We start from the raw sequence: 13484 nt of genomic DNA on the forward strand, positions 1-13484 counted from the left end.
GATGGAGGAATTTCAGAGCTGTTTGGAAGACAGTCAGTTATCAAACATGGAGATCAGGGGTACTTTCTTCACTTGGTCCAATAAAAGACCAGAGGATCCTATCCTCAGGAAGTTAGACAGAGCGATCTGTAATGAAAGGTGGAGAGACATATTCCCAGAAGCAGTAAGTATCTTTGAAGCTCCGGGTGACTCAGATCACTCACCGATAGTGGTCACCTTCTCGTCGGTTCCTCAGACTAGGAAGTGTAGCTTCAAGTATTTCTCCTTCTTATCTTCGCACCCAAATTTCATAACTGAGATTTTGAAGAGTTGGGAAGAAGAAATCCCGGTGGGATCAAAGCTCTTTTCCTTGGGTCAGAGACTTAAGAAAGCCAAAGCCACTTGCAGGAGACTTAATAGAGAAGGCTTTGGGAATATTCAGCAAAGCGCCAAGGAGGCTCTGAGTAAGTTGCAGGAGATTCAGCTCCAGCTTCTTTCAACCCTTCAGAAACGCTGTTTCGTCAAGAATTTGTGGCCCGTAAGAACTGGCAGTTCTTCGAAGCAGCTCAGGAAATTTTCTTCAGTAGAAAGGCCAGAGTCAGATGGCTGGATTGTGGAGATGCAAATACAAAATTCTTCTACAAAGCGGTGGTGGCACATCAGTTAAGAAATGCAATTACTTATTTGATGGATGCAGGGGGGAATCGGATTTTTAACATGTCTCAGATCAAGGATATGGTAGTGGCTTATTTCCAGAATCTATTGGGTTCAGAGGATGAGTCGATTCAGAATGTCTCGGTTGAAGAGTTAAGAGGTCTTCTATCGTATAGATGCACCCCGGAGGTGACTGAGAAGCTAGTCTCAATTCCATCTGATGAAGAAATACAGTCTGTACTGTTTGCCATGCCAAAGAATAAAGCGTCAGGACCGGATGGTTACTCAGCGGAGTTTTTCTTGGAAGCCTGGAGAATAGTTGGAAAGGATACGATTGGAGCAGTGAAGGAGTTCTTCATGGCAGGAAGAATGCTGAGACAGTTCAACACTACTACTATATCACTTATACCGAAGGTTGTTGGAGCAGAGCAATTATCCCAGTTCAGGCCGATATCTCTGTGTTCTACGGTCTACAAAGTAATGGCCAGAGTGTTAAAGAAGAAATTGAAGTTATGCGTCTCAGATATAGTTCAACGCAATCAAGTGGGGTTTGTTCAAGACAGATTGCTCTGCGAGAACGTGTTGTTAGCCTCGGAGCTGGTGAAAGACTTCAATGATCAAGGTCCAACGACTAGAGGGTGCCTTAAAATTGATATTTCAAAGGCCTATGACAATCTTAGCTGGGAGTTTCTTTTCAAAGTCCTGTCTGCGTTTGATTTGCCTGAAGTATTTATAGGGTGGGTTAAGGAGTGTGTTACTACCCCCTCATACAGCATAGCGTTGAATGGTGACAATATTTTATTGGACATTAGTCTATTCCTAACATTGTTGCTCCAAGGATTTTTGCCGGGGAAAAAGGGCTTGAGGCAAGGTGATCCCATATCATCCTTACTATTTGTGATCGCCATGGATATTCTTTCAAAAATGCTCGATAAAGGCTCGATGGAAGGGAGATTTAGTATCCATCCAGAATGTGAGGCTCCTCTGATCACCCATCTGAGCTTCACGGACGACATGTTGATCTTCTTTGATGGTACTGAGGACTCATTGACAGGGATTCTGCAAATTCTAGAGGAGTTCAGACAAATATCAGGCTTGAAAATCAACAGACATAAAGCAGAGCTGCTGCTTGACGGGGGTAGCAGTAGTAGATGTCGTGATTTGGCTACAACAATGGGGATTGCTCAAGGAGCTCTCCCGCTGTGTTATCTGGGGGTTCCGCTATCTCCAAAAAAATGACACGTTCAGACTTTCAGCCTCTTATAGATAAAATTGCGTTTCTCCTCATGGACAGTCAAGCATTTGTCCTTCGCGGGCAGGTTTCAGCTAATCCAGGCAGTGATTTACTCCACTATCTCCTTCTGGGCTTCAATGTTTATAATCCCTGCGGAGTGTGTGGCCATTTTAGAGCGAATGTGCGGGGCCTTTCTTTGGAATGGCGCTCCAAATTCAGCTAGAGGAGCTAAGATATCATGGGACTCTGTATGTACTCCTAAAGAAGCTGGTGGTCTAGGTTTAAGGTGCTTAGCAGATTGGAATAGAGTTCTTGGTTTAAAACTGATTTGGCTAATCTTTACAGCCGGAGGTTCCTTGTGTGTGTCGTGGGTGCGAAGGAACTTGATTGGTAGAGAGATTTTTTGGGTTTTAAATCCTACTACTAGGAGGAGGGGAAGTTGGATATGGAAAGCAATTTGTAATCTTCGACCCATGGCAAGGCCAATGGTGTGGTGTGAACTGGGCTCTGGCATTACTGCCAGTTTCTGGCATGATAATTGGACTCCCCATGGTCCTCTGATTGAGCTGATTGGAGATCGAGGTCCACAAGTAACTGGCTTACCTATTGATGCAGCAGTAGCGGATGCTTTGACTGATGATGGGTGGTGGCTAGACAGAAGTAGAAGTAGAAGCCCCACCATTACCTTGTTGAAGGCTTGTTTTCCCAATCCACAAGAGATTATTGATTCAGAAGAAGATGATACTTTCCTCTGGTATCCGGAGCCTGGCCGTGGTAGTGGGAACTTCTCTACTAGCGCTACTTGGAGAGCTCTTCATCACACTCCTTTAGAGGTGTTCTGGCATAAGGTGGTGTGGTTCGCAGGTAGAGTACCTAAACATGCCTTTATTACATGGATTGCAGCTAGAGACAGAATGGTTACAAGAGATAAACTAATTCGGTGGGGATTGAGAGTTCCAGCGAGCTGTGTCATATGCCCCTCTCATGAGGAATCTCGAAATCACCTGTTTTTTTATTGTACCTTCAGCAGTCAGGTTTGGTTTTTTTTAACTTCTCGCTTGCACCTCACACCCCCCACAGGGGTTCGAGGCAATTCTGAGATGGCTTAATGCTCCCTCTAGAGATTCTAGTGTTACGTTGATCGTGAGACTTATATTCCAAGCCGTCTTATACTTGGTCTGGAAAGAGAGAAATAGTAGAGTTCATGGAGGTGTGGAGAAACCTCATAGTGCTATTGTAGCTGAAGTTCAGCAGATCATCAGGTTCAGACTAGATCCATTGGCTCGTCGACAGGTACTAGCGTCAGGGCAGTCATCAGTGCTTGCAGTTTGGTTCTCCTTCTTCGATAGGTGAGGGTGCATTCTTTACACGAGATGTGAGTTGGTGGTAAGTTTGTTGAGTGGCTGTAGAGCTGCTCTTTTTTTTTTCTTTTTTCTTTTTTCTTAGATTTATGTTCTGTTTCTTTGTAATAGGTTTTTTTAATAATAAATAGAAATTTAAAGTAAAAAAAAAAAAGAATCAATATGTGTCATTAGTTGTCTGGATAACATTAAAAGAGGCGGATCGCCTTGGCTCATGGCTTCCTTCTTCCGGGTGGTGACCGCATGGATTTTCGTGTTCCAATTGATGGTTCATGCTATCAAAGGTGTAGTCTGGATACTGAGGCATGCTATCAACCTTCATTTGTTGATATCAAAAAGAAAGAATTCAAAACACAAAATGACATATCTTTCTGTTCACGCTAAAAGTTAGAACGGTTAAAGTTTTTGCTACCGGTCATTATGTAATTAATTATAAATTAATACAATACACCAAAAATATAAAACTGTATAACTAAACCAAAAATCTATAAATAACAGAAAAGTAAATATTTAGTGATTTATAATTATTAATCATATTTAATTTAGTGTTTTGTAATGGATACTGTTTCAATAGATACGATCTTGTTATTTTATTAGATAATTTTAACCTTATTAAAAGTTGTGTAGCCTATAAAAATTTATAGTATGTTTTATAATTGGTTAATAGTTTTTAATTTATTTTTAATAATACTTTTAGATAAAAACAATTTTTAATAATTATGCTTGGATCTAAAAAATCATATATTTTGAAACATAGAGCTTGTCTTTTCTTCATAAATGAATTTAAAAATTGAACCTCAATTTTGTAAGAATCTCAAAATTAAGAATCATAAAATAGTAAAGGAAATCCTTACTAATAAAATGGAGCTTTTGAGGCTCCATGGGACGTCCACATCAGCGAAAAAAACTTCTTCCGAAAGATGACACGTGACATTAACAAAAAATAAAAAATAAATATACATATAAAAAAGTAAATATACAATATAAGAAATGGAAAAACTACATTAAACATCTATTTAAAAAATGTATAGTTTTACATTTTTATTATTTCCAGATATTTTATAAGTAAATATAAAATATAAGTCAAACAAGCATACAATCTATACTAATAAAAGTGATCTTTTGAGGCTCCATAGAGCGTCCACATCAGCGGAAAAAATTCTCCCAAAATATGACACGTGGCATAAAATATAGTTTTACATTTTAATATTACTAATTTTCGAAAATTATAAATAATATCTAAACACACAGCATAAAAAATGGAAAAACTACATTAAACATATGTAAAATTATCATTTTTCACTTAAAAAAACGGCTTATCTCCATAATGTAGCATTACCGTTTTATAAAAAAAACAAAAAAACATTATATAAAAGGGACCTTCTGAGGCTCCATAGAGCGTCCACATCAGCGGAAAAAAATTCTCCCAAAATATGACACGTGGCATAAAATATAGTTTTACATTTTAATATTACTTATTTATGAAAATTATAAATAATATGTAAACACACAGCATAAAAATGAAAAAACTACATTAAACATATCTAAAATTATCATTTTTCACTTTAAAAAAAATGGCTTATCTCCATAATGTAGCATTACCGTTTTATTAAAAAAAAAACAAAAAACATTATATATAAACATACAACATTAAAAATTGAAATACTACATTAAACATATGCAAGATTACCATTTCACATTTTTATGTTTTAAAAATAATGTGTAAACATACAACATAAAAAATGGAAAAACTACATTAAACATATATAAGATTACCATTTTTCACTAAAAAAAGACGACTTATCTCCATAATGTAACAAAACTATTTTTTTAAAAAACATTATATATAATATCGAAAATAATAAATAATATGTAAACATACAACATAAAAAATGGAAACTAATAAAAAAAACCTTATTTCGAAAATAATAAATATATATAAACATACAACATTAAAAATGGAAATACTACATTAAACATATGTAAGATTACCATTTCACATTTTTATGTTTTAAAAATAATATGTAAACATACAACATAAAAAATGGAAAAACTATATTAAACATATGTAAGATTACCATTTTTCACTAAAAAAATACGGCTTATCTCCATAATGTAACATTACTATTTTGTAAAAAAAAAACACATTATATATAATTTCGAAAATAATAATAATATGTAAACATACAACATAATGGAAACTAATAAAAAAGATCTTTTAAGGCTCCATAGAGCGTGCACATCAGCAAATAAAACTTCTTCCGAAAGATGACATGTGGTATAAAATATAGTTTTACATTTTAATATTACTAATTTTGGAAAATTATAAATAATATGTAAACACACAGCATAAAAAATGGAAAAACTACGTTAAACATATGTAAAATTATCATTTTTCACTTAAAAAAACGGTTTATCTCCATAATGTAGCATTACCGTTTTATAAAAAAATACAAAAAACATTATATATAATTTTGAAAATAATAAATATATGTAAACATACAACATTAAAAATGGAAATACTATATTAAACATATGTAAGATTACCATTTCACATTTTTATTTTTTTAAAATAATATGTAAACATACAACATAAAAAATGAAAAAACTACATTAAACATATGTAAGATTACCATTTTTAACTAAAAAAAAAGACGGTTTATCTCCATAATGTAACATTACTATTTTGTAAAAAAAATATATATATAATTTCGAAAATAATAAATAATATGTAAACATACAACATAAAAAATGAAAACTAATAAAAAAGACCTTTTGAGGCTCCATAGAGCGTCCACATCAGCAAAAAAAAAAATTATCCCGAAAGATGACACGTGGCATAAAATATAGTTTTACATTTTAATATTACCAATTTTCGAAAATTATAAATAATATGTAAACACACATCATAAAAAATGGAAAAACTACGTTAAACATATGTAAAATTATCATTTTTCACTTCAAAAAAACGGTATATCTCTATAATGTAGCATTACCATTTTATAAAAAAAAATACAAAAAACATTATATATAATTTCGAAAATAATAAATATATGTAAACATACAACATTAAAAATGTAAATACTACATTAAACATATGTAAGATTACCATTTCACATTTTTATTTTTTAAAAATATTATGTAAATATACAACATAAAAAATGGAAAAACTACATTAAACATATGTAAAATTACCATTTTTCACTAAAAAAAGGCTTATCTCCATAATGTAACATTACTATTTTGTAAAAAAAAAAACATTATTTATAATTTCGAAAATAATAAATAATATGTAAACGTACAACATAAAAAATGGAAATATTACTTTAAACAAATGTAAGATTACCATTTTACAACATACAACATAAAAAATGGAAAAACTACATTAAACATATGTAAGATTACCGTTTTTCACTAAAAAAAGACGGCTTATCTCTATAATGTAATATTACTATCTTGTAAAAAAAACATTATATATAATTTCGAAAATAATAAATAATATATAAACATACAACATAAAAAAATAAAAATACTACATTAAACATATGTAAGATTACCATTTTACATTTAAAAATAACAATAATATGTAAACATACAACACAAAAAAATGGAAAAACTACATTAAACATATGTAAGATTACCACTTTTCACTAAAAAAAAGGCTTATCTCCATAATGTAACATTACCATTTTATAAAAAAAGAAAAAAACATAAATATAACTATTTGACTATTTGTCCAAGTTCTTCTATTAAACATTGTCGTTTTACATTAAAAATGGAAAAAAAATTAAGATTTAAACATCTATCTTAAAATATAAAATACAGATATTAACTAAATATAAAGTATAAGAAAGAGAAATACTCAATATATAGTAAAATAAATATATAAATATATTTACAATAATAAGTAAATGCACAATTTTTAAAATATGGAAAGAATACATTAAATATTAAACATCTATCTTAAAATGTGAAATATAGATATTAACTAAATAAAAAGTATAAGAAAAAGAAATACACAGCTTAAAAACAATGGAAAAAGTATATTAATATTTAAACATCTATCTTAAAATGTAAAATATAGATATTACGCAAATAGAAAGTATAAGAAAAGGAAATACACAATTAAAAAAAAATGGAAAAAGTACTTTAGTATTTAAACATCTATCTTAAAATGTAAATCTATCTTAAAATATAAAATTATTAGTAAATAGAAAGTACAAGAAATAGAAATACACAATATAAATAAAAATAAATAAGAAGTAAATATATAATATAAGTAAATACGCAATTTAAATATGGAAAATTGCATTAAAATTTAAAAATATATCTTAAAATTTAAAATATAGATATTACGTAAATAGAAAGTATAACAAATGGAAATACACAATTTAAAGAAAATGGAAAATGTACATTAAGATTTAAACATCTTTCTTAAAATGTAAAATAGAGATATTAAGTAAATAAAAAAGACAAGAAATGGAAATACATATACAGGAAAATAAATAATAAGTAAATAATGTAAATATATAATATATGAATTATATATATAATAATAAGTAAATACACAATTTTTTTAAAAAATGGAAAAAATTCATTAAGCATTAAACATCTATCTTAATATGTAAAATATATAATATAAGTAAATACACAATTAAAAAAAATGGAAAAAGTACATTAAGATTTAAATATCTATTTTAAAATATAAAATATAGATATTACGTAAATAAAAAATATAAGAAATGGAAATAAACATTTTTAAAAAGGGAAAAAGTACATTAAGATTTAAACATCTATCTTAAAATGTACATCTATCTTAAAATGGTAGTAAATTATATAAAAATGGAAATGCCACATTAAACAAAAAAAAATAAAACTATATAGTTTTACATCAAGAAAGTCCCTATAAAATTCATTATTCCATCAACATCAACCTCAACCTCACACTATCAAGGAAAACTTAAAAGCACTCGAGCAAAAAAATGGTTCCACCATCAACTCTTGCCATCCCAAAAACCTTTAATGACCTTGAAGGAGATTTTTTATAACAACGAACTTTTTGTTAGGTGGATTCATTGTTGGAAAACCCGCAACTTCCAAAAGCCAAACTTATTCATGGGAATTGAATTGTTTTTCATAGACTCAAAGGTATTCTTATAAATTTAAATTAATCTAATCGATAATTTTATTGTTAATATTCATACTAACTATTTCATGATCAAACCATTACAGTTAATAACCATTCAAGCGTTTATCCCGAAACACTTCTTTCCTCGTTGAATCAGGTATTGGTTCATGTTGGTTTAGTATTGTTTTTAGTTTATTAACCGGTTTAGGATGGTCCTATTGTAAATATAATTTAAGTTGGTTTAGCATATATTATGCTTAAAATAACTTAAATTAAATAATAGTAATATTATGCTTAAAATATAATTTTAGAGAGTTTTCAAATATAGTTTACGGAACATTATAGGTGATGAATTTAATTTATTAAATTTGTTTTTACTTAAAACTAAGTTTTTTTAAAAACATACTGAGTTATAAATATCAATGCTGGATTGGTGAGTATAACATGAAGACAAAAATATAAATATTTCATTTTCAAGATAAGAAATTCAACTTTTATTCAGTTACTCAATATATAATATCTTAAATTATTTTTTAAAAAATATACATAATTTATATATATAGATTAACCTTCCAAACTTAAACTATTATATTATATATGAATAATGTTTTTAAATAAAAATAATTTCTGATTTAAAAAAAAATAAAAACAACAAATGGTTATTTTCAAATAATGGATGTAATTTACATTATACTATCATTTAACAAGTATTAGATACGTTTTGATATATCATTATTTTCTATTTCTAGAAAAAAAAAAATTGTTAAACATCAATATCATCTAGGTTAAGTATACAAACAACACAAATTCAAACATCACAAAAAATATTTACATAAACATTATAATACAATAATTTAATCAAAAAATACAATTCAAAAAAATAATATTCAAAAGAATAGTTATATACTTAATATTTGAAAATCAAAGATATTTTTGCTAAAATTGTACTTACCTGGCCAAGGAGATCGACCATCTTTTTACGGATCGATCGATTGTTGAGCATGTGATCGATCCGAAAATACTCTGCAGTTTAATTAAATATCTAAAACATTTATTTCAACACTCAACAAATAGTTTTGCTAAATATGATAACTAGATAGCCAACAAAATTACAAAAAAAATATTTAAATAGTAAAAAATATGTTAATTTAACGTGTTAAAATTTAAAAATAAATTTTAATTATGACATGCATCTTAACATTTATATAAATATATATCATAACCTATATATAAATAATTTAACAACTTAAATTAGAAAAAAATAAAAATCTCGGGCGTAGCCCGGGTTAATCCCTAGTCCTTACTAATAAAAGGGAGCTTTTGAGTCTCCATGGGGCGTCCACATCAGCAGAAAAAACTTCTTCCGAAAGATGACACGTGGCATTAACAAAAAATAAAAAATAAATATACATATAAAAAGTAAATATACAATATAAGAAATGGAAAAACTACATTAAACATCTATTTAAAAAATGTATAGTTTTACATTTTTATTATTTCCAGATATTTTATAAGTAAATATAAATATAAGTCAAACAAGCATACAATATAAGAAAAGTGAGCTTTTGAGGCTCCATGGGGCGTCCACATTAGCGGAAAAAAATTCTTCCGAAAGATGACACGTGGCATTAACAAAAAATGAAAAATAAATATACATATAAAAAAGTAAATATACAATATAAGAAATGGAAAAACTACATTAAACATCTATTTAAAAAATGTATAGTTTTACATTTTTATTATTTCCAGATATTTTATAAGTAAATATAAAATATAAGTAAAACAAGCATACAATATAAGAAATATAAATATTACTTCAAACCTCTATCATAATATTATCATTTGATATAAAAGCAAGAAAATTAAAATAAATAAATATACGATATAACAAAAAATAAACAATAGGTAAAATACAGCAGAAAAAACTTCTTCCGAAAAATGACACGTGGCATTAACAAAAAATAAAAAAAAATATATACATATAAAAAAGTAAATATACAATATAAGAAATGGAAAAACTACATTAAACATCTATTTAAAAAATGTATAGTTTTACATTTTTATTATTTCCAGATATTTTATAAGTAAATATAAAATATAAGTAAAACAAGCATACAATATAAGAAATATAAATATTACTTCAAACCTCTATCATAATATTATCATTTGATATAAAAGAAAGAAAATTAAAATAAATAAATATACGATATAACAAAAAATAAACAATAGGTAAAACACGGCGGAAAAAACTTCTTCCGAAAGATGACATGTGGCATTAACAAAAAATAAAAAATAAATATACATATAAAAAAAGTAAATATACAATATAAAAAATGGAAAAACTACATTAAACATCTATTTAAAAAATGTATAGTTTTACATTTTTATTATTTCCAGATATTTTATAAGTAAATATAAAATATAAGTCAAACAAGCATACAATATAAGAAATATAAATATTACTTCAAACCTCTATCATAATATTATCATTTGATATAAAAGCAAGAAAATTAAAATAAATAAATATACGATATAACAAAAAATAAACAATAGGTAAAATACAGCGGAAAAAACTTCTTCCGAAAGATGACACGTTGCATTAACAAAAAAAAATATATATACATATAAAAAAGTAAATATACAATATAAGAAATGGAAAAACTTCTTCCGAAAGATGACATGTGGCATTAACAAAAAATAGAAAATAAATATACATATAAAAAAAGTAAATATACAATATAAGAAATAGAAAAACTACATTAAACCTCTATTTAAAAAATGTATAGTTTTACATTTTTATTATTTCCAGATATTTTATAAGTAAATATAAAACGAGGGAAAGTATTTTTAGAATAAAATCTATGTTCAATGGGCGACGAAAAGGACAAAAATGGCGACACGACGGCTCCGATCTCTGGCGCTCTGGCATCTCCGGCTCCGATCTCTGGCTCTCTGGCATCTCCGGCTCTCTGGCATCTCCGGCTCCGATCTCTGGCTCTCTGGAATCTCCGGCGACGGCACAAGATGGTACCGACCCACCCCCGAGGGAATCTCGCGACTCAATGGTAACGCTGGGCGACGGAATCGGTGACTCGACGGGAGACTCTCTGGCTGCTCCGGCGACGACTACGGATGGTTCAGATCCACCCACGTTTGAATCTCGCGACTCAGATCCACCCCTACACGACGGAAACGGCGACTTGACGGGTGACTCACTGGCTGCTCCGGAGAGAGCTCTGGATGGCTCAGCCACAACCCCGATGGAATCTCACAAAGGCGGCTCACCCCCCCCCCCCCCCCCCCCCCCGTGAAGGCAATCGCTCACCGTGGACAAAACCACAGACTGTCGAGTTTGTGCCTCCTCCAGCTGCTGAAAATGGCGTCGTGGAAATGACGATTCCAGATGAGATTTTGACTGATCAGAACCCTTTGTGGAGATGCTATGTAGTGGGGTATTTCATTGGGGATGCTCCTCACATTGGATCCATCCACGCTACGGTGAATCGTCTCTGGTCTTCGCCAAAGACGGGAAGCAAAATTGATGTGCAGTTCTTGGAGAAGAACACGGTTTTTTTCGGATTGAAAATCCCCAGATGAGAACTCGAGTCATTCAGAGGCGATACTGGCATATTGCAGATATTCCACTGGTGGTCAACGAGTGGTCCCCGGAATCGGCTCTTCAGCCACCGGACCTGTCGGCTATGCCCATTTGGATTGACCTTAAGGGTGTGCCGAGTATGCTTTTCTCTCAGAAGGCATTGAAATGTTTAAGTCGAGCTGCAGGCAAATTTGTCAAACTTCACCCTAGTACAGAAAAATGTTTGCGGCTTGACGTGGCTCGAGTACTTGTTGAGGTTGATCTCCATAAGCCACTGGTGGAGAGGATCAGCTTTGCGGATAAGAATGGTGTGCAAGTGCTGATTGACGTATGCTACCCCTGGTTGCCTCCGAAATGCAGTATTTGCAATGCTTGGGGCCATAAGGGAGCGGCATGTAATTCAAGGAAGATTAAGGTTCTCCAAAAGGAAAAGGAGATAGTGGGATTGGTCCCGGAGACTGAGGTTAACGGCGATGTGCAGGACAGGTATGCGATCACACCAAACAAAAATGCTGTTAGTGATTTGCTCCACGAGCTAGAGGCTATGCCACCAGCATTGGAAAGCAATGAGGTGGAAGTTAAGTCAAACGATAAGTTTGAGGTTGGCGGTTCTTCAAGTTCAAATGTCCTGAAGCTAGATTGGATCCTTACAGGCAGGAAGTCTTCTCCACATGATAGGGAGAGGGTCACAGGTCCAAAAGAAGTTGATCAAAGGGAGGGGGATATGGTGATCTCACCTTCGAGATTCAGTGTTCTAGCGACGGAGGATACTGAGGAGAGAGATGGGGATGGAGATGATGACCCTGACGACATAGAGGAGGGACAGGTGATATCTGAGGTACAGGATACGGATTCAAAGAAAGATACAGCCAAGAACGTGAAGTTTCGGGCAGGAACGAGTCTCAAGCTCAGTAAACAACTACAAGGGCGTGGGAAGGAGATGAAAGGAGTAAGGACACGATCCACCAAAAAAGCTTCCACTCGGAAGTTATGACGTCCTTTTTCGTATGGAACATGCGTGACTTCAATATGCCTCGCAAACATAGAGAAGTTAAAAGATGGGTACAGGCAGAGAAGTTCTCTTTTGGATGCTTACTGGAAACTCGGGTTCAATTGGGGAATTATGGAGAATGCGCAGCAGAGGCACTTCAGGGCTGGGCAACGCTGGCAAATTATGAGTACAATCCTCTAGGCCGCATTTGGTTCTGCTGGTCAGATAAAGTGGTGGCTACTCGGTTACATATAAGCTCTCAGGTTATAACGTGTGCAATTCAGATACCTGAGACACGTGAGCAGTTTATATGTTCAGCAGTCTATGCCTCGAACTGTGAAGTGGAAAGGAGGAGACTGTGGGAGGAGCTAAGGGGAACTCAATCTGCATATCAACATCTCGATATGCCTTGGATAATCATCGGGGATTTCAATGTTACACTGTCTACAGGAGAGCATTCTAGGGGTACTGTCCCTCGATCATTGCTTGGAATGAGGCAGTTTCAAGATGTCGTTATGGACTGTGGTCTAACTGATTTG

At 31.7% G+C, this 13484-nt stretch overlaps 2 protein-coding genes across 2 annotated transcripts; both read left to right on the plus strand.

The window, feature by feature from the left end:
- The first annotated feature begins 2340 nt into the window (after positions 1 to 2340).
- On the plus strand, positions 2341 to 3220 carry LOC125585805. Its single transcript, XM_048755499.1, has 2 exons — positions 2341 to 2784; positions 2948 to 3220. Exons 1-2 carry the CDS (start codon positions 2341 to 2343, stop codon positions 3218 to 3220), a joined length of 717 nt encoding a protein of 238 aa, XP_048611456.1.
- An 8729-nt stretch (positions 3221 to 11949) lies between these two features.
- On the plus strand, positions 11950 to 12948 carry LOC106378615. Its single transcript, XM_013818719.2, has one exon. It carries the CDS (start codon positions 11950 to 11952, stop codon positions 12946 to 12948), a length of 999 nt encoding a protein of 332 aa, XP_013674173.2.
- The last annotated feature ends 536 nt before the right edge of the window (positions 12949 to 13484 follow it).

This window comes from Brassica napus, chromosome C4 (genome assembly GCF_020379485.1).
Source record: "Brassica napus cultivar Da-Ae chromosome C4, Da-Ae, whole genome shotgun sequence".
Lineage (NCBI taxonomy): Eukaryota > Viridiplantae > Streptophyta > Magnoliopsida > Brassicales > Brassicaceae > Brassica > Brassica napus.

Coding starts and splice junctions, on each gene's coding strand:
- LOC125585805 (XM_048755499.1), top strand. CDS start 2,341: ATGGCAAGGCCAATGGTGTGGTGTGAACTGGGCTCTGGCATTACTGCC. Junction 2,785..2,947: donor TTGCAGCTAGAGACAGAATG/GTTACAAGAGAT, acceptor CACCCCCCACAG/GGGTTCGAGGCAATTCTGAG.
- LOC106378615 (XM_013818719.2), top strand. CDS start 11,950: ATGAGAACTCGAGTCATTCAGAGGCGATACTGGCATATTGCAGATATT.